At 35.9% G+C, this 22,962-nt stretch overlaps 1 protein-coding gene across 4 annotated transcripts in view; it reads left to right on the forward strand.

Moving 5' to 3' along the window:
• Sgce (sarcoglycan, epsilon) overlaps positions 1-22,962 on the forward strand; it is a 74,488-nt gene that overhangs the window by 20,671 nt on the left and 30,855 nt on the right. For all 4 annotated transcript variants that reach the window (XM_013035870.1, XM_013035872.1, XM_013035871.1 and 1 more), the window contains 4 exons: positions 5,105-5,227; positions 6,769-6,926; positions 11,871-11,943; positions 17,351-17,549. In XM_013035870.1, coding sequence (XP_012891324.1) covers positions 5,105-5,227; positions 6,769-6,926; positions 11,871-11,943; positions 17,351-17,549 — 553 coding nt within the window. The remainder of the gene's footprint in view (positions 1-5,104; positions 5,228-6,768; positions 6,927-11,870; positions 11,944-17,350; positions 17,550-22,962) is intronic.

A 22,962-nucleotide genomic window follows, 5' to 3' on the forward strand; every position in this document is an offset into this window, starting at 1 on the left:
GGAGAAAACAGAAAATCTATAAAACATACAACCTTAAAAAGCATTAGCAGCCTGGGACCTGCTAGTGTGATCGGTAAATGACAAGGCAACCAAACAGCCCATAAGGGCGTCGCTGTATAATGGAGCAGAGAGCAGTAATTGATGTGCAGAATGATGATCTTATACTATCATGAAAAAGGATCGACCACTGAGTGCTTTAGAAAATCAGCTCTTTGGAATAATTCATTCCATGGGGTTCCTGATAAACTGAGATTTTTGTCCTAGCCTTGGAAACCTTAAAAATTAGACAATGATGATATAAATGGGCTTGTTAAAGTGACTAACTTGTTAATAAAGTGTCTATAAGACGCACCTACAGAGTATTGATATCTTTTAAAGGCCACCAGCGTTGCATATTGATAACAATTTATGACTTTCTTCTCAAAGATTTCAAAAGAGAGACAAGTAAGATTTAAGTCTAATGGGAAACTTCCAAGCCTCCACACTTAAAAAGAGTGTTTTGTTTTTCTAGCCATGTATTTGTTCTTGGTGATGCAGAAAAGGATCTGGTAAGTAGGTCTGGACATTTTGTAAAGAAGGAACTGAATTGTGGCTATACACATACACATGCCATTAAAAATAATCATTGCAGTTATTGTGAAGTTCTGTGTCATAGATTCAGTAACAACCCACCACTACTTATCACTTATCAATGTTTACTAAATACACTCAAATTTGCTTTTGTTTTTAAGGTAATTGTAAGTAAGCACACAGATGCACACCATTATATTTCATCATGAAGAAAGAAATTTTCCAATGGATTCTTAGTAAAGGAAGATAGGATGCAATTTTCCTAGCACGAGGTCCTACTTTGTTGCCACTACTCTCACCATCTGTTATTTGATTTGGGGTTCTGTGCTGTCACATAATATGCAGTTGTTGAAATGGTCTGTAGTTTTTCTACCCCATGACTAAAACATACAGAGAATAGATCTGTGAACAAGAGTTTGGGAGCATAAGAATAAGAGACATCAGAATGAAAGGAGGGTGAGTTCATGAATCTGGCTACTTGCTGAAATAACCTTTTAACTCTCTTCTCTACTCAAATATGTGATTTTTTTCTTTAGAAATTCTATTGCTTATGATAGCATGTTTTCAGAAGTTTTAATGTTTGCACATCTAGCTATTGTTGCTGTTTGAAGATGATATTTTTGATCCTGTGGGCTCAAATTTGCTTTAATTGTTTTGCCCATTAATGTTGATAGATTTGCACGGGATTTAGCCACACACTGGTTTCCAGTTTCAATTGTATCCAGTGGCACGTGTTTACAGAGGTAATGGATTTACAGCCATAGAAGATTGAAAAACCATGCAGTACACAGAGAGGCTAGACCCTGTGACCTTGGCTTGATTAGCAAGACACTGTATACTTGTATATTTCAGAGATTATTAGCTCTTTGTATTGTAGCTTCTTACAGTGTTTAAATTTGATTTTTAAGAATTACTCCTAGGGAAAACAATATGTATTGAGCTTATGGTTTGTGAGTACTACCTAGGCATGTGTGACTGCAACTTGTGTTAACTCTTACACTAGCCTCCTTGGGTATTGGCACAGACCCTGTCAGCATTATTGAAATAGTTCATGTTTAGGACAAGAGCCTAGAGCTTCAGATTCTCTGTCATTGTTGGTTTTGCAAGGAAGCATAGGTGTAAATACTGCCCAAATAGCTTCCGTTGAAGAGCTGTTTGTTTTGCAAGTAACAAATAGGAAAGTGAAATAGAAAAGCTCTTCTCTAAAATGTTGTGTGGGTGCCCATAATTTAAACTGATGCCACAGAAAGGAAGTATTATTTTCACAAACAAAACAGTGGCTTAGTCATTTTCCATTTCTGGATGATGAATATGTCATACATCTGTATCATGTTTTTCTCAATGTGAATGGCATACTATACTTAAAGTGAAGCAGGCTTTACTGTGGAGTTGCCAAGGTAACTGACCAGCAAATATGCAGTTCAGCAAGCAGATTTCAGAAAGGCAATTGAGTACACATGAATAAAGATATATTCATGTCATCTTAAAACCCAGGAGGGCTATGGTGGATTGTAGCTTGATCATAGATTGTGGTATATTTTATCATGAAGGCAGAATCCAAGATGTTCTATGATAGTCCTTGAAAGAAAGTGATATGGAGTGCCAGATATCCTGTAATGATAGAGAAAGTAGAATCATCTCAATATTATTTAATGTGAACAACCTGTTTTTATTTTTGCTTTATAAGCTAACTTTTACTACTTCATAGTAACAAAAACTAGTTTAGTTTATGATGTAAATGGAGAATAGTAATCTATAAATTATTATGCCTTAGTTAAGTATATTTAGTTCACTGGCCTGAGACTTGTGTCTGACTTTACAGTGCTTTGTATTAGAATGTATGCATCCATTCTATGACCACTGATGAATTTTCTCAAAAATGCCTGACACTCTTTTAGATGCTGAAAAAAATGACAACATCAACAGAACTCAATATTCCACTTTAAGATGTTTTTAACTTTTAGAATAAATTCAGAAGCAATTCAATAACAGTATTCAAAATATTCTTATGGTTTATATGTATGGTTTGTGTTCTGGAATTTGAATGCCTTTAATATAGAGTAAAATAACTTCTCCGCAGGAGTTTAATTAGATTCTTGTTCCTAGTTTTGTTTTCCCTAAAAACAAAAACAAAAACAAAACCACCATAAGAACCTCAAAACACCCAGGATCCAGTACAACTGGCCTTCCTTGAAGGTTTGCACAGCACCTCTCTATTGTATCTTGTACCTGTTCATTGCTGAATGCCTGAATTCCCCGAGTTCTAGAAATATACTGATACTTTAATAACTATATTGAGTTTTCCTTCTGTAAATGTTTTCCAGATTTTTTCAACCACATTTGCTTCTCTTCCCCTTCCACACATTGCTAGAGCATTTCATGCCTCCAGGATAACCTTTACTTAGGATGGTGTTGGTCTCCCAAACTGGATAATGAACTCATGAAAGGCACAAATGGGATCTCCATAGCACCTAACATTTAGGACACAAATTCTAAGCCTATTTCTATTTTTTCTATTATTCAGTCATTTGTCTTGTTTGAAAGCTGATCATTTTCACAGGTGAGTAAATAGTCCTTAGGTGGAAGTTGAGCACTATAAAGACTATTCCTGAATTCTAGTTTCAGACAAGTGAACAAAGGGTCTCCTTCTGTACCTAAGTTTAAACTAGTTTGCAGCTTCCTTTTTTCCAATTGCATAGCCTTTGAAGTTGTGTTTTTAGTAGTCAAATTATAGATATGTGAAGCTACAGGCCAAATATTTTCATTCTGTTTGCCTTTTTTGGCAGCCATCCATAGAACTGCAGGGACAAGTTTTTACAGAAAAGAAACATTTCTGTAGTTTTTATTTTTATACTAAAAATTTTACTGTCAGTGATCTTGCTGTGCAGGGTTTTTAGTAAGTTATAAGCTTGGTATGAGCAGCATTGGGGTTTAAGGTTAATTACCACATTTACCAATCCATCAGTGACTTAAGAGAAAGATCTGGCCAGATGGGGATTCTCAGTCTAAAACATGCAGTTTCCGACCAATCAGGAAACCAGAAAAGACTGTAGAGGTGACAAATGTGATAGCAATAATGTGCTAGTGGAGACAATGGTATCAGAAGAAAACCAATAGGTGTAAAATAATCAAACCAATTTGGCCATTTTAACATACTCACATCTTACATCTTAAGCAACAGTTAATCATGAAATTGGCCCCATTTCACTTAAATTATTTGCAGTTAATTGTGTAATATAATATGCTGTTGATTGCCCAGGATATAATACAATATAATGGAATATACTCTTTGAATTATTAAATGCCAAGATTTGGGGAAGAGTAATATTAGTTATTTTTAAGAGAGAGATAACTGAGTACTCAGAAACAGTACCCAGTACATTTTTCTATGTATATATTATTAGTTTTAATTAGTATTAATATTAGTAAATTATATAATATTCTGACTTGCTTTTTCTGGAAAATAGTATACTGTAGATTGTTACTACTTAAAAATTATTTTTAAAAAGAATGAGAAACTGGGTGCCAGTGGCTCAAGCTACTCAGGAGGCTGAGATCTGAGGATCATAGTTCAAAGCCAGCCCAGGCAGGAAAATCTGTGAAACTCATCTCCAAAAAACCGCCAACAAAACTGAAATGGAGTTGTGGCTCAAGGGGTAGAATGCTAGCCTTGAGAGAAAAAAAAAAGCTCAGGGACATCTCCCAGGTGCTGAGTTCAAACCCCAGGAAGGTCATTAAAAAAGGAAGGAAGGAAGGGAGGAAGAGAGGAAGGGAGGAAGGGAGGGAGGGAAGACAACAAAACCAAGTTGTAATAATTGTTGGCCAACTCTCATGATGTATTTTATTAGTAATAATTTCCAGTAAAATTATACGGATATTCCATTGCTCAATAATTTTATGTGTGTGTGCTGCTGGTCTTGGGGCTTGAACTCAGGGTTTGGGAGCTGTCTTTGAGCATTAAAAAATTATTTCATTATAAAAATGCTGTACAGAGGGGTTACAGTTACCTGAGTAAGGTATTGAGTATATTTCTTGTTGAACATTGTTACCCTGTCCTTTATTTTCCTCCTGCTATCCCTTCTCCTCCATTTCTTCCCCCCACAAGGATAGCGCTCTACCCATTGAACCACAGCTCCACTTCTGGCTTTTTGGTGGTTAATTGAAGATAGGCATCTCACAGATTTTTCTGCCCAGGCTGGTTTCAAACCACAATCTCAGAAGTCAGCCTCCTCATTAGCTAGGATTATATGCATGAGCTACTGTTGCCTGGATACTGAATAACTTCTAAGAATGTTCCGTGTGTATAATTTTATTTACATAGTCTTTGAAATTGTTCTAAACACATCAATAGCATTTTCTATGTTTTGTCCTAAAAATCGTTTTTACACAAATTGTTATTAACAGTTCTCTTGAGTGTTGCTTTACTTTGATCAGAGATTTCTATATTGTAAATCCTTTGTTTACAATTGAAGTTGAATTATCCAGGAGACATCTGTCATTATTTATCTATGCCCTGTCTTTCCCTTTTTTTCAGTGTATACTATTTTCTCGAAGGTGCACTCTGATCGGAATGTATACCCATCTGCAGGTGTCCTCTTTGTTCACGTTCTGGAAAGAGAATATTTTAAGGGAGAGTTTCCCCCGTACCCCAAACCTGGTAGGGTTTTTTGTTTTCTTTTTTATTTTTTGCAGGGAGGGGAAAAGTGGTTAGTTTGCTAAATGTTTATATACAACATTTCTTCAGTGTGTACAATCTGGGTGGTACATGACAGTTAAAAATCATTAATGTCATTTAAAATGGTCTGGATATATAACAAATGGGTTGTACAATATTTCTCACTTGAAGATTTGAAATTTAATTGCAGAAAATAATTCATATTTGAATTTTAAAGAAAAGTATTTCTGGATTCTGAGTCATTTTATGCTTCTGACAGATGATCTATCTTTATTCCCATTGATGTAATTAAGACATATAATTAAGGTTTTATACTAAAGCTTGTACATCGTAAAAAATTATACATGCATTGTAGAAGACAATATTAAGTAAGTTCTTAAAAAAGCTTTTCCAAAATAATAAAATTTGATAAAACTTCTTAATAAAATAATGGAGATTAATTTTTCTTCATAGTAGTATCAGTTGTAGATTCTTATTTAATTCACTATTGGTTTGAATATGTTATTTTGAGTGATCACAAATGCCATCACATTAATGAAGATTCAGAAAGAATAGCAAGAGAAAACATATTAAATTGTAAATGTCTCAAGCAGGAAATAAAAATGACTTTTCTAAACAATAACATCATTTATAAGAACACATTTTTAATATTGGGATGAATGTAGATTTTTTGTAGATTATATGATAAATAACAATCTGAATTCTAGAATTGAATAAAGGTAGACATGTCCTTACTAGTTTTTAGGCAAAAAAGTCCTCTTTTCCTCAGTGATTTCTTAAAATGTTTTCTTATGAGCTATATACCATGTTTGCAGAATTATATAGCTCCACACAGTGAGCAGCAGCTCTGTGAAGAAGAACATGGAGGTGAGAGTGTACTTTCTAGCCAAACCATGGAAAATTACATATTCCATCAATAAAATTAGGGCTAAGAATAGCAATACTTATATACATAATATAAAATACATGTATGAAGTGTGTTTGAGCACAGTAATCCAAGGCCAAGCATAAGCTAAAAGCCATGTTATTCATTCTTGTTATCCATACATAATGTCATCACAGTTGTCTTGGATTTGACATAATCGTTTTTATTCTATACTCCAAAGTTTTAAAATTATATTATTTTGATTTTGGTGATACTGTTGTAGTTATTTTTTTATCTCCCTCAATATTAGTTTGATAGTATCTGGAGTGTCATGAAAGGAATAATCTCCAAAGCATGAAATCATTAGTGAAAATGAGAAGATTTTTACTGAAATCTGTTTATTTGAGTCATTGGTAGAACTGACCTGCTCTAACGTGCTCCCACCAAAAAGATTCCAAGAAAATTGAATGAATCTGCTTTATTTGTGGCATCGCTAAATTCTTTTATTCCATGAAGCCTTAATCTAAGTTCCCAAAGGGATTTTTTGTTTGTATATTTAGTTTGCTTGAATTTTTTAAAAAGAATGTTTTGATTGAAAGTACCAAAGCAAATTGTATGAAAATAACTTTTTTGTGTCTTAATTCTATGTCTTATCTAGGCGAGATTAGTAATGATCCCATAACATTTAACACAAACTTAATGGGTTACCCAGACCGACCTGGATGGCTTCGATATATCCAAAGAACACCATATAGTGATGGAGTCCTGTATGGGTCTCCAACAGCTGAAAATGTGGGGAAGCCAACTGTCATTGAGGTAATTTCCTTTTTCGTAAATTGTCAAGGTGATGTACAGAGGGGTTACAGTTAAATAAGTAAGGTAATAAGTACATTTCTTGTTGAATGTGTTGCCCCCTCCCTTGTTCTGCTACTTCCCTTTCCCTTCTAATCCCCCTCCCCCAAGTTGTACAGATAAATTAAACAGAGCTCCCCTATGACCCAGCAATCCCACTTCTGGGCATGTACCCAAACAATCACAAATAAGGCTATACTAAAGCTACCAGTACAACTATATTAATCTCAGCATTATTCACCATAACCAAGATATGGAGCCAACCCCAATCCCCCTCAGTAGATGAATGGATGGAGAAAATGTGATGGAATTCTATACTTCCATCAGAAAGAATGGCATCACCCTATTTATAAGGAAATGAAAAGAATTGGAAAAAATCATATTAAGTGATGTAAGCCAGACCCAAAGAAACATAGGTCCCATGGTTTCCCTTATTTGCAATAATTGGTCTGTATCTAGGATAATCTTAGGAGATAAGCAGAATAGCTCAATACTATGTACATATGACCATATAAGTCGGTGCTAAGTGAAATGAACCCCAACACATGGACACAAGAGGTTTTTCTTTTTTCTTTTTTTTTTGTTGGTCATGGGGGCTGAACTCTGGGCCTGGCACTGTCCCTCAGCTCTTCAGCTCGAGGCTAGCACCCTACCACTTGAGCTACAGCGCCACTTCCCAACTTTTTTCTGCTTATGTGGTGCCAAGGAATCGAACCTAGGGCCTCATGCATGTGAGTCAAGCACTCTACCACTGAGCCAACTTCCCAGCTCCCTGTTGTTGTTATTTTTAATGTACTATGTGATTTCTTTTTCTTTTTATATGTTCTTCCCCCTATGGTTTATCCCCTGTTGTCACTAGTCGATTTTGTTACCCTTTCATTGTACATATGTTTATCTGATTTAGGGAAGAGAACGGGAACAACAGAATGGTGAGACAAAGGACAAGGGGGAACCAATGCAACAGCAATATACACAAGACAATATGTTGGAAATGATCAGTTATTTCCTTTTAAAAGATTAAAGTGTGTGTGTGTGTGTGTGTGTGTGTGTAATCATTTGAATTTTAAATTTTGAAATTAAAGTCATAGGCCATTGTTTTAACATTTTGTGAACAGAAACACACTAAACATCTAGAAATGTGACATTCCTTTCTGTTCCATGAAGTTTGTTGTTTCAGCTTTTGAAGATGATGGTCTGAATTTGAAAAAAAGAAATAAATGATATTTGAAAGAGAGATTTTGGTAATATGAGTTATCTTTCGGAAAATGGTTATAAGAAGAAGCATTTGCTTGTTTTACATTTTGAATTCAAATTATTCATTGCAATACAGTCATTTTGAGTTATTAGAATATTAATTTTAAAAATAGTAAAAATTGTGGAAGAGACTTGAAAATCTAATCTACTACATAGAGTAAAGGAACTGGGTACTGGTAGTTCATACCTATAATCCTAACTTCTAAGGAGGCTGAAAGCTGAGGATCTCTGTTCAAAGCCAGCCTGGGCAGGAAATCCTGTGAGACTCTTACCCACAATTAACCATCAAAAAAATTGGAAGTGGAGCTGTGGCTCAAGCAGTAGAGAACTAGCGTTGAGCAAAAACACTCAGAGACAGTGCCCAGGCCTTGAGCTCAAGCCCACAACCTAGCACACAAACAAAGAAAAAAATTAAAGGAGAAAAACTTCAATTGTTTTGATGGTTGCAGTGACATAGTATCATATAGATTATTAAAAATTTTAGGAATGAAAGCCAGGTGCCGGTGGCTCATGCCTGTAATCCTAGCTACTCAGGAGGCTGAGATCTGAGGATCGCAGTTCAAAGCCAGTCTGGGCAGGAAAGTCTGTGAGACTCTTAGCTCCAATAAACCACTAGAAAACTGGAAGTGGTGCTGTGGTTCAAGCCGTAGAGCGCTCACCTTGAGCTGAAGAGCTGAGGAACAGTGCCCAGGCCCAGAGTTCAAGCCCCACGACTGACCAAAAAAAAAAAAAATTAGGAATAAAGCCAGACACTGGTGGCTCATGCCTATAATCCTAGCTATTCAAATAGGAGGCAGAGTTGTGAGAATCACAGTTTGAAGTCAGCCTGAACAGCTAAGTCTGTGAGACTCTTATTTCCAATTAACCACCAAAAGGCCAGAAGTAGTACTGTGGTTCAAGTGGTACAGCACTATCCTTTAGCAGAAAAGCTCAGGGACAAACTTACCCTGACTTCAAGCCCCAGGACCAACACACACGTTCTCTCCCCTCTCCCGTCGCAAATCTCAGGAAAGGCTAGCAATGAGTTATAGGATTGATATAAAAACTTGTTACAGCTCTATACATGAATAACAAAACTGAGAAAAATATATCCCAAAAGAGCATGTGTTACAGTAGCAACAAAGATTATAAAGTACTAGGAGAAAATATAACAAAGATATAGGTCTTTATGGGAAAATAGTCAAACTGTGATATTAAAGAAATATCTCCAAGAATAGGAAGAAAAAAAGCATCACCTTCTTTGATTAATCTAAAGACTCAAGACAATTCCAATAAAAATTGTAATGGACTATTATTTTCTTTTAATGAAACTTGGCAAGCTGGTTCTAAAATTTGTAGGGAAGAAAACAGGCCAAGAATAACCAAGACAATCTTAAGGAAGAAAAATGGGAAATTAGTTTATTCCCCTTGAACATTTATATGAGTGCATGTTAATTATCATGACATTGCCTTAATGAAAGAATGAACATATTAACTGAAGAATTGAGAAGAGCCCAGAGTCAGATATATATATGTATATATATATACTTATATATATACATATATATATGAATATAGATCAATAATACATGTCCAAAGAGTTAGCACCACTGATCATTGGGGAAAACAATGTAGGTGTATTAAGTGGTGTTTAGGCAATTGACTAGCCATATGTGAAACATAAAACTAAGTTCTTTATACCAAAGAACTTGAACCTGGGTAGACTAAGGATTAGTTGTGAAAGGCAAAAATGTCAACAGTTACATTAAAATGTAGAAGCCCTTTCTGACTTTGGGGTCAGAATGTTCTTTATTTGTTTTGTTTTGGGGGGTGGGGATATTAGGGTTTGAACTCAGCATCTTCCACTTGGTAAGCAGGCACTCTACCACTAGATCCATGCTCCCAATCCTGTTTTATGTTAGTTATTTTGAGTGGTGTCTCACATTTTTGCCCATAGCGGCCTCAGACTGATATTTCTAGCTATGGCCTCTAGGTTTTCTCCCAAAGGACACATTTATAGCTGGTGACCTGGGAATATGGACAGTCAAGCTTTATAACAATGTTTGTTTCAGCTGTTAAATTTAAGCATTCGCTATTAAAATTTGTAGCTGTCTAAACATCAAATATAAATTCAGATAATAAAATTCTTCCCCTTCATTTGAAATATTCTTTATTCCTTTCAGTAACCTGTTATTTTTTTAAAAGAAGCTTATTAGAGTTTATGAAACTGTCAGTAATGGAATCAGTGATGGATAAGGAAAAGTTAGCGTTAAACTAGTGTTATTAATTCAAAAATACCAAATATCTTTTCTGAACAAAAGTTTCAATATCTAACATATAGGAGAAAACTGATATTTCTTTTCCATTGAAAATACTTTTTCAGGATAAATTCTTTTTGTTATTTTATATTCATTGTACAGAATAATGAGCATGCAGTAAATGTGTGAAATCTTGAAGTTTCATAAGTAAAACTTCATATTTTTATTCTTTCTTCATTAGAAAATGTTTCTGCTTTGTTTTAATGTTTAATTTTTAATGTAGCTTGACTGACCACATGTCTAGCAGCAAGGAAGTGATATAAATCCAATGGGAGTTGACAAATTGTGAAGAGTTCTTGTCCCTTAGTGAAATAATGTGCCTTTTAGAGTATATACCTTATCAATGTTGTTAAAGGCTTTGCTTAGCCCAAAATTCTGATTCTTATTGTTGTAATGCTCAGTATTTTTAAAGAGTGCAGTTGACTTTTTTTGGATCTTCTGTGTGAACTATAAAAGTACTTAGGATTATTTTTAAATGCAGAAGACATTTCTTGCTAGTTGGAAGCAGTTTTACTCTGCTCTTTTGTCTTAGTGTCACCTACAGCTCAATCGCTACTAGAAGGCTAGTACTGGATTCTAGGACTTGGACACATTTGGGGTTTTTTGAGGTACTACAGATGTGTCTTAATGATTTAACATCTGTTATAAAATTAATTATTCCTTGAGTTTTGAAGCCATATCCTGCTATTGGCCTTTGCTTTGTTTGTGGTTTGCATTGACTTTTTCTGAGTTGACTTTGATGTTCATTGGTCCTGCAAGTGCTTACTAACATATGACTATAGGAAGGTTTGCATCTGTGTTTTTGAGCATGTGCCATGGCGTTTTAGACTGATCCTTACTGCTCTCTCCTGCTGTACGATGTGCTCTCCACAGGATTAGTTATAACAGTTTTTGGACTAATTGGTGTGCAGTTTCATGCTAAATGCAAACAACACAGAGATGTGCTTGTTTTAAAGTGTGGTTTCCATTACAATTCTTAAACCCCATCTAAAAGCTCAATATATTGTTTAGGCTTTGTTGTTTTTTTTAGAATGTCACGGTAAGTAATTCATAATAGGGCCTTCATTTACTAATGATGCACCTGCACTGCTACCTGTATACTTAATGGCCTTCTATGAAAAGGTCTTTCTCCATTTAACTTTTTATTTTAGCATGTTAAATAGACATAATTGTTTGTTTTCCTATAATATTGCTAAAAGCCCTGATTTCTTATTTGCTAGAGAAGGAATATTGGGTTACGTATATCAACAAATAGTGAAAGTGGAAAGAACAAGCATTTGTTTTCATTTTTTTTCTTAATGCATTTTTTTTACAAATAACATTTCACTTCTTTAATATGATTTTCCTTTTCTAATAGATAACTGCCTACAATAGGCGCACCTTTGAGACTGCAAGGCATAATTTGATAATTAATATTATGTCCGCAGAAGGTGAGCATAGAAAATATATCAATCATTTATTTATTTATAAGAAATATTTCATTATGTTTTATAACTGTACAAAATATAATTGTGAATTATAAATGTTTCATACCTAATATAACTGGTAAAAATAGTAAAATGTGAAAACGAAACAATATCTAATTTGCTATAAAATCTTGTATTGTGTTCTGTGAAGAACTAAGGATGAAGGGCTAACTTAACAGATGGGCCATATATTCTCGAAGCTTTGGTATTATGATCTGTGAAACGGTCCTAAGAATAATATTTTTGTCATAAGTCTAGAGGAAAGACTCGTAAGTCTCAAAATGTGCTTAGCATACATCATAGGGTGTACAATCCATAGTTACGAACTAGTTTTGTTATTTTGCTTTGACGTTTACAATGGGAGGTGGTTCAACTGTAATTTGGGGGACAGTTTTCTTCCTAAGTTAGTTATATATCAGTAATTACTGATATATAGTTACTGATATATAGTTACTGATATTACTGATATAGTCCATCAACAATTGAGAGTAATACATGCTTCAATTATACATGATTGCCTAAGGATTTTGAAGGTTAGGGTCAAACTGTTATAAGAATTATACTACTAGAGAGATCCATGTTATTTTGTAACTGACTAGGAAAAATGTATGCTCCTAAAAACTTTGTCATTAAGATTAATAAATCATATGTTCTAGATGCCATTTATGAAAGTGCCAGGAGAGAAACAGACAGATGATTTTTCCCCTGAAAACAGTAATACACATTTGTATTCTTTTTTTTTTTTTTTTTGGTCAGTGGTGGGGCTTGAACTCTGGGCCTGAGTGCTGTCCCTCAGCTCTTCAGCTCAAGGCTAGTGCTCTACCACTTGAGCTACAGCACCACTTCCGGTTTTCTGGTGGTTTATTGGAGATAAGAGTTTCAACGGACTTTCTTGCCTGGGCTGGGTTTGAACCCGAGATCCTCAGATCTCAGCCTCCTGAGTAGCTAGGATTATAAACGTGAGCCACCGGTGCCGGGCTACACGTTAGTATTCTTAATGCAGGAATTCTTGCTTTGGTTCACTAGTACAACTAAAACCAACCAAACAAATATTTTACCACAACCTACTATTTTTCAATTCATGATAACTCAATAAAGGCTGACTTTAAAAAATTGTCTTTTGAACATTCAAAAGAAAACAGTTTCTCTAAAATGCTAATACATATGTGGAAAGATTCTTGAAGACTTGAACCTTTTTAAGTGATTTTTTTCCTCGTAGATATTTTAAGCAATATTAATTGAAGATAATAAATGTACAAATTTACAATTTAAAAATATCTTCCAATATGAAAAGCAGCTCCAAGGGCAGTTCTTTGGGCCCAGACAGAACATTGTCTGCTCTCATACTCACCAGAGCTTTTAGCAGATATTCATGTTTGTATCAGGGAGACTTTTAGTCTGGACTACAAGTGAGACTGGATGCCTGATTCCAGTCTACGCTGCCCCTGTAGAATTGGAATGCCCTTGATGAGCACAGTAATCACAACGTTTCCTTTTTCCTTGGCAGTTCATCACTGGAGTTATACAGATATATTCCACTGGCCTTGGGTCATTGGATCTTACTGTTTTTCTTTCAGAGGGATTCAAGGCTCTTTCAGATGTGGGAGTTCCTAAAAGCTGGGGGCAAAAAGCCTGATCTATAGCCTGACCTCTTCTTTCTCCAGCCTTGTCTTAAAGCTGAGTCTGCTAGAGAGGCAGCTCACATAGGGCCTTTGAATAGGTTTTGTTATTGATGTAGGGAGCACATGATCAAGCAGATACTAATGGAAGATTGCTAAACAACTGAACGGTCAAAAGTTGGCTTTAAAGGCTATTTATCTAAATCAGGAGTTTTGAGGTTGTGTTGGTGAGGGAGGAAGTGAGGATAGATTTTGAATGCCTGTAACTTTGACTTCAGGCAGAGCTGCTCCATGCCTTTTATGTAGGGTTCAGTGACCTAAGCTATTTGAAAACCAGTGAAATAAAAAGGTCACACATTTGTCCTTCTAGTCTAGACAGAATACACACACACACACACACACACACACACACACACATACACACACACACACACACTAGAATGAACATCTCTGAGTATGGCCTTTACTCATGCTGTTTGTCCCAGATAGGGAAAGAAATAACAGAGTTGTAAATCAGGGTAATCATGGTCAGACCAACTCCCTGCCCAGCTGTCTCCTTCTCTGAGCAACCTAATGGGAAATTAGTCATGTAGACTCACACAGCATGGTGCTCAAGGAGAGCACATAAAGTGACTCTCTAAATTGAGTTTAACGCCTCTGAGGCCTGCTACCAATCTGTTGGCCTACTGTTCTCTTGGCCTCTGTGATTTCCAAATATAGCAGGCATGGGATTTCCCCAGAGTTAGAAAGCTGCTGTGATTCATTCCAGGGAGACCTGGCAGCAGCTCTTGGCCCAGTAGACAGCAGGCAGCTGCACTACCCAGCGCCTCCAAGGGGTGTGGTGGCAGGCAGCTCCCTGCTTGCCTTCATCAGTCCCAGAATGGAAGCCACAAAGCAAAGCCACATAGAGCAGAAAGTGCTGCCTAACCATTGCCCAAAAAGTGGTACTCATGATAAGAGGGACAAGCTTTACAGGTTTTGGAAAATTGGATGTGAAAACATAGAAGAAAATGAATGATTATAGACTTCTGACACATGCAAAATTATATTCAATGTTATTTATAAATATATTAGCATCAAAAAACTCTTCTTCATAATTTGCTTCTGCATGACTATTTCAAGGTCTAGGGGAAATGTCACATAATTAAGCTACTATTTATCTGTATAAGACAGGAAATGTATTTGTATAAACAGGAAATTTATCTTCATGAACAAGAATAAATACATCATATTTTGGAAGATTCCAGACGGGCTATATATTAAATAAGTCCACAATATCATAAGCAAAATGCATGACAGTATAGGAGATAAGTAAAGAACTGGATTGTTAAGAATAGATAACCACACTCTAAACAACACATTGAAAACTTAGTCTAAAACCAGAATTTCTTCTTAGATTTCACCTCTTGCATCTGGTTTCAGTTACTATCAAAGAGGCTTCACAAAAAATGAGGCCTTTTTTTTTTGATGACAGCTATCAGGTGCTCATTGTATAATTTTTACTTTTGCTTTAGCAAATAGGAGTGGAAGACTTTACGGATTCATGAATTCTATTGAAATACATTGGAGGCTATGCATAGTGTAATTACCACTCAAGATTTTGAATCTATACTATTCAGATTTTCTTGTCCTTTTAAAGTAATGATTCAGAAAACCAAACTTTTCATATTATTATAACCACTAAAGTTGTAATATTTTTCAAATTTTTACTATATATTTGGAATCTGCTGAGGACTTTCTAGCCACATCCTGTGGCTTAGAGAAAAGTTATGTGAGGTAAATTCAAATTTTTGTACATTCCTTAACCTCTATAAAGATAAGCTTTCCTAAGCCCAGTACCAAGGCTCATACCTATAATACCAGCTTCTCAGGAGGCTAAGATCCAGAGCATGGGCAGAAAAGTTATAAGACTCCATCTCCAGTTAGACAGCAAAAAGCTAGGCTCGAGGCCCAAATGGTACATCAACGATGGAGAAAGCAAACCAAGCAAGCATTAGGCCCTGAGTTCAAATCACAGTACAACTCCCTTAACCCCCCAAAAATTAAGCTTCACATCTGAAAGTGTAAAGCAAAACACAAGAAGAGACTACCCACTTCCTTGTGAGAATTCACTGTTATAATTTAGCCAATTCTCTTTGCTTGGACTGCTTTGTAGTAATTTTTAAATTAATATTTGTTATAAAAATTGTATTACATAAAAATAAAGCTAACTCTTAATCATAATGGAAAAATCAGAATATAAGAAATATGAGTCAGACATTGGTGGCTCACACCTGTAATCCTAACTACTCAGGAGGCTGAGATCTGAGGATTGTGGTTCAAAGCCAGCCTGGGCAGGAATGTCCTTGAGACTTTTATGTCCAATAAACCACCAGCAAACTGGAAGTGGACTGTGGTTCAAGTGGTAGAGTACTCGCCTTGAGCTGAAGCACTGAGGGACAGTGCCCAGGCGCAAAGTTCAAGCCCCATGATGGACCAAAAAAAAAAGATAAAAAAGATTTAAAAAAGAAATATGATTGTTGACTCAAGACCAATTGAAATATTTTTATATTTATTTGGAGCATTTTTTGTTGAGTGAATATGACACTAAATTGATTTTAAATACTAATTTTAAAATGTTTGCAGAATTTTAGTGAAATTTCAGGAGGAAAAAATTCTAAGTAAGCCTTTCTATTTTTTTTTTTTTGGTCATGAGGCTTGAATTCCCGGCCTGGGTGCTGTCCCTGTGCTCTTCAGCTCAAGGCAAGCACTCTACCACTTGAGCCACAGCGCCACTTCCAGTTTTCTAGTGGTTTATTGGAGATAAGAGTCTTATGGACTTTTCTGCCTGGGCTGGCTTTGAACCGTGATCCTCAGATCTCAGCCTCCTGAGTAGGTAGGATTACAGGCGTGAGTCACTGGTGCCCAGCTGTAAGTAAGTCTTTAACAAGCTAAGATGTAGAATTTCATGAGACTTCATAATTTTTCCTAGAGTATTTGATAATAGAAAAGTGAAAATAATAGAATTGCTCTGATTTTTAGAATTCGTTTAAGATATATAATTAGTATAATTGTAGAAAAATAAATTTTTTGTCATGTTATAAATGATATCAGTAATTATAAATTTAAAATATTTCATTTTTTTCTTTTATGGACCAAATCCCACAATGATCAATTACCCTGGTGAGCTTTGCATTTTATTTATATTATAGGTAAAGTTCTGTGTCTATATTATGTTTTTGGATACAGCCTCTTTTTACAGAGAAAGTCTCTGAAGCTAGTACAATGATCCCTTGGTATCTTCCAGGGATTATTCCTAGACCCCTGTGAATAATGAACTCTGAGGTTGCTCAAGTCCCTTAGACAAAATGATACAGTATTTGCATAGAACCTACACATCCTTTCATTCTTTATATCTCTCTACACTTATAATACCTAGTTCAATGTGAATACTATATAAATAGTTCTTAGGTCAAATTGTTTAGTGAATGATGACAAGAAAAATGCTGTACAGTTTTTCTAAATATATTTCAACCTCTCTCTCTCTCTCTCTCTCTCTCTCTCTCTCTCTCTACCTACCTACCTACCTACCTACCTACCTAACTATCCATCTACAGTTTTTTTGTATCCAAGGACATAGAACCATGGATATGAGGACTGACAGTTTTAATATTACTTCCAATTATTAGAACAAAACTCATAAATCTCAAATTGTTCTTTCGTTTCCCTTTTAAAAGACTACTAAAGATATGTACCCTTTTCTCCAAAATTAGACTTCCCATTGCCATATCAAGCAGAATTTTTTATTAAAAATATGAATGTTGAAGAAATGCTGGCCAGTGAGGTTCTGGGAGACTTTCTAGGGGCCGTGAAAAATGTGTGGCAGCCAGAACGCCTGAACGCTATAAACATCACGTCAGCCTTGGACAGGGGTGGCAGGGTGCCGCTTCCTATAAATGACATGAAGGAGGGGTAAGTACACTTTTTATTTCTTTGGCATAAATAGGGATTCTTAAGTATAGTGATCTTATCAAACTTATTACAGATAGCTTGACCTTCTGCATTTTTCTTTTATTAAGAAATAGATATTGTAACAATAGGAACATTAGCAATTCTCCATATTGATAAAAAGATAGTGTTAATGGATCTCTAAGTTCTGAGTCCCAGCACTTGGGAAAATCTAACTGCGGGTCAGGATCCGTATTATGTATTATAGTAGTAAGCCTTTTGTGTCTTCTGTAGAGAAGCTGATTATTTAGAACCATGAATTTCAAAGGAAATTGATGCCTTGTTATCAGCTGTAGAAGGATGTACCGACTGCTGTAACTTTATTCTAGGAAACTATTTCTTTGCCTTTGACATTCTTTCCACCATGTGTTAGTGACTGATGGCTGAAGTGCTTCTGAAACCCATTCCTGTGACATGAGAGCCTAAAGCCTGGCCTTGTCACTCACAAGTTGGGCGGCACTTAGAAAACACCAACCCTCTCTGTGTCTCAACTTCCTTTTCTGCTCCAGTGAGGATGATACACTTTCAGGGTTGTTATAATGATTAATGAGACGTGTATTGGAGAGGGATTTGTCAGGTTTCAAATCATACAGAGTATGAGCTGTATCCTCATAGAAGTCAAGAAACACTCCTAACCTGAGCAAATTGAAAACAGCAATGCCAATGTCAAGCCAGACTTTCATCTTTAATTTCTAATCTGTAGGCTGATGCAGAATTGCTTTGCCTTCAATCCTATAAAAGGACAATATGTGGAGTAAATCACATTTTTCACAGCATGTATCCTCTCTAACTTTTCCTTCATCCTTAATCCTGGTATCACTTTCATACAGGTGATGCCTAGAATTAACTAGGATACCTGGATTAGTAAGAATTAGATTTCAGAACAGCTTTAAAAGAGAAGTTTGTTAGAAATAACAGAAAAGATCACAAATAACACAGATGAGGTCTGGGGAGTAGACAGAGGGAGCAGAGGGGAAAGCAGTGATCTGTAAAGTCCAACTTAAACATTTCAGCATTAACTTTTATCTCCTATGTTATAGCAATGGATTTTGAAGTCAGTCAGGCCCACGCGTAAGTGCTTTGAGGGAAATAGTTTATCTCTTGTCTGACTGCTGATTGGCTTTCTATCCGAAAACCTAACTCTAGCGTTAAAATTTTCACTACTAGAGTTGCAATATGAATCTCTTTCCTTGTGAAGAATTTTAAAAAGCAGAACCATGCAACAAAGGAAATGGTAGCCTCCCCCTGGAAAAAATTTTTCCAACTATGGAGCCTTTCAACAAGTTTCTTAATGTACAGTATTCTATGAAGACTGTTAAAACACAGAAGTCAAGGAAGTAGAATTATAACCATAATGAAAACTGGTAGAATTTTCTCAAGTTATACTTTCTTCAGTCTTCATTTTTCTTCAGTCAGTAGTGTAGGCCACAGTATTAGAACTTGAACTAAATTAAATTGGTCAAATCAACTTCAAACTAAACTCTGACCAAAGAAGTATTTCCCAAGTATGTCCAGCCTGAGAATCACCAGTATAGCATTATTAAAAGTATGGATAGGTTGCTGGCCTCTGATGCCCCATAGAGATTCTAACTCTGAGCCTAGGGCTCGGCCTGAGCATGGGATGCTAAATTAAGAACAGACTTTTTTGTCCTCCAAGTACTTGTAGAGAGTTCAGTCATTAGCTGACTGACTGCCCCCAACACCTGCTTGAGGGCAGCACATGCTATTTGAATCAGTCTTGTGGCATTTATTTAGACTCTTGTCTCAGATCCCTTCCCAACTTGAAATGCTTTCCATGAGTTTTAATTTAATGTTAAGCCTTAACCTTTACAAAGTATTCATATGAGAAGTCTTTTAAAATAGTGTTTCTATAAATTGTGGCTAGTGCCAACTCTATTACCCCTATACAAGTGAAATAGGATCCTGCTTGAATTATAATTCCAGGAGAAAAGTTTGCCCCAGAGAATGGTTTTGCATGTTTTCTTTAGTTGCTGTATGAAGTCATGGTAACAAAAACTTTTTTAGCCTATTTCTTTATATTTGGTCATACACCCCATGTTTACCTCATCTTTGGTGCCTTTCTTTTCAATGATGTATCTTATGGTTTTAATTTACTCAGTATACTTTTTACTGTATTTTATCTTGAAAATGATCATAATATATCAATCTTTTTAAAAAATGAAATATTGAAAGCATTAAGAGGTAAGGTCAGAGATATCCAAGGAATGTAATTCCTTGATTTTCTGGTATTTTATTTAAAATACATGAATATAATTCAGACATATTAAGCATGTGAAGAATTCGTACACGAATTAAACATTTATTCTGCTTAATACTTAGCATAGGTCTTACTCCTAGATTTCCAGGGGGAGAGAAAGATGTACATGAAATTATTCACTTTTACTCATGGTAGCCACAATAAACTAATTGCAGATTCCCCCATGCTTGGAATATGTAGTCTTAATACATCGTGGATGTGTAAGAGTAGTAGATTCCTATAGTAAACTTACTGTGTATTCTTCCACAGCCTAAAGAGCTAATGTCAATCACCAATAACCTATTCTTCAGCATCCCAGCTCCTCATTACATCTCTAGAACTCACCAGCAGCTTTAAAACGTTTAAATCACACAGAAAACAATTATGAAGATCTACTTCGAAGTGAAGTAGATTCTCAAAAGAAGGCTGAACCCTCTGAAAAGATTCATTTTCACTTGCCAGAATCATAACTCCAAGGCAACTGTGCTCTGAGCACACACTTGATGTTGCTTTTGCTCCTGACACTGAGCCAGAAGCTAAGGACTCGTGGATGTATTTAGCCTGGGATAAAGCTGGTAGAAAGAAGAGCAGGTTCATATTTCACTTTAGGCATGTCGTAGCTGCCAACCATGGGTGAATGATGTGGTGTAAATGGTGGCTATGAGGGAATGATGGAGTGTGAGGATTAAAGAATATACTCACTTTTCATAAGAGATTGTCAAAGTAACCACCATATGCTCTTGTCTCCCGAAGGATACTGATCCATCCTCAATCAGCAACAGAATCCTAGTTTATTCTCTAGATCACTTCACAAAATATCCCGTCTAATTAACTGTCTCATTTTTGCCCTGGATCGTAATCCTCAGGAAGAAATTCTACTGGAGGAAGGAACTGTTAGTAAATGGTTGTCAAATATTGATATGAAGGAAAGGAATAGTCCTAGACCAACCTGGGTTCTGAAATTGTCCTCATGGTTAGATGACTTACAGGATTACGTTTTTTTCTTAAATATTATTCCTCCTGTCTTTTGTGCAAGTATTTTTCTTTTTATAGAATAATGGCAATCTGAAATAGATCTTTTTTGAAAAAAATCTTTAAAACAAAAATTGGAAACCATTATCAGGCAATTTTTTCATGCATTTAAGTCAGTGCAACTAGATATTTTATCCTTTTTTTTTAGTTTTTGGCAGAATTGGAGTTGATCTCAAAGTCTCTCACTTTCTTGGCTCGCTTGTTCCATCAACGCTTTGTTATTTGAGCCATGCCTCCAGTCTAGTTTTTTTCTATACTTTTTCTGCCTGGGCTGTCCTCCACCTGTGATTTTCCAGATGTCAGCCTTTGAGTAGCTATGATTATAGGTATCAACTATTGGTGCCCAGCTGCATTAAGTATTTTTATGGAAAAATGTTAGTCTTTGGAAAAATATAACGTAGCTAGGCAAGAAAATAAATGATCAAAATGAGTATTCTGAGTTTCAAATTTGAGGTATTCAGAGTACTTCTCCTTGACTTCACACATATGGCTAGAGAAGATTCATAGAGGGAAAGAAACTTGATATATGTTATGAGTTGAAAGTGTGAGTATAAATTATCCTGCTGAGACAATGGGAAGGGAAAACCCTGTGGGGCAAAAAAAAATCTCTGGGTATAAGAGAGCATGGTGGATGGGCTAGATATGTTGGCACATGCCTATAATCCCAGCTACTCAAGAGGTAGACCAAGGGATAGCAGGATGGAGGGTGGAGGCCAGCTCGGGAAAAAGTTAGTGAGATCTTTTCTGAAAAGCAAACGAAGAGCAAAAGAGCTAGAAGCATTGCTCAAGTTATAGAGCCAAGCATGAGACCCTATGTTCAAACCCCAATACTGATTTTTTTAAAGCATCATAGATTTGAAAACCTACTATAAAGAGTTGAGCAGGGGTTATACCATGGGGAAGAACATACAAAAGAAATTTAAAAATCACATAGTACATTAAAAACAACAGTGACAAAGAAAAAACCTCTTGTGTCCCTATCTTGGGGTTCATTTTGCTTAACATCATCTTATATGGTCATATGTACATAGCTTTTGACCTTTTCTGCTTGTCTGGTAAGATTAGCCTAGACGTATACTAGTTATTATAAATAAGGTAAACCATGGGACCTATGTTTCTTTGGGTCTGGCTTACTTCACTTAATATATTTTTTTCCAAATCTTTCCATTTCCTAACAAATGGGGAGGTATCATTCTTTCTGATGGAGGAATAGAATTCCAATGTATGTAGGTGCCCTGCATCTTGTATATGTATTTTTCTATTTGGGGAGGAGACAGGAAATAACAAAATGCTGAAACAAGGATACAGGTTGACCATTGTAACAATGAGATGTACAAGACACAAGACTTTACAACTTCTGGTGGAGGGGGGAGGAGTTGGGGAGGTGTGAAGGGAAGGGATAGTAGGGGAAAAACAAAGGAGTAAAAATGCTGCTAGGATATGTACTCATTACCTTACTTCCATGTAACTGTAACCCCTCTACACAGTATCTTTACAAAAAAAAACTAAAAAAAAAGAAGTGGACAAAGGGTTCCAAGAAGTACGAAAGCTACGAAGTGGCAAAGACCAAACCATAGGCATCCTTTTATACCAGAAAAAATCATGTGGATTTTATCCTGAGATACTGGGGATCTTTACAAAAAGAGGTTGATACCAAAGTTTTCAGTTAAATAGATCACACTTATTGTAGACTAAAGGGAAGCCTGCATAGAGGAAGGGCTTCATGCATAGGTTCTGAGATTTGAGGTGACCCAATGAATTCCATGTTCCTTGACAAGGAGACATAAATTAGAGGGGAAGAAACATGAGCAAATTCTTACTGAATTTACAGTCTTTAAATCTCTTAAATCTTTGAGGAATAGCCACATTTCTTTTTTCAATAAGGACATGTGGATCACATTTCTTACTGTTCTTGTTTAGTTTTTATTTTTCTTGTTTTTGTTTGTTTGGTGCCTGATACTGAAGCTTGAACTCAGGGCCACTTGCTCTTGCTTAGCTTTTTCACTTAAGGCTAGCACTCTACCACTTGAGCCACATACCTCTATTTCTGCATTTTTGCTTCTCAACTAGAAATCTCTCAGATTTGTC

The sequence above is a fragment of the Dipodomys ordii genome, unplaced genomic scaffold (genome assembly GCF_000151885.1).
Source record: "Dipodomys ordii isolate 6190 unplaced genomic scaffold, Dord_2.0 Scaffold227, whole genome shotgun sequence".
NCBI lineage: Eukaryota > Metazoa > Chordata > Mammalia > Rodentia > Heteromyidae > Dipodomys > Dipodomys ordii.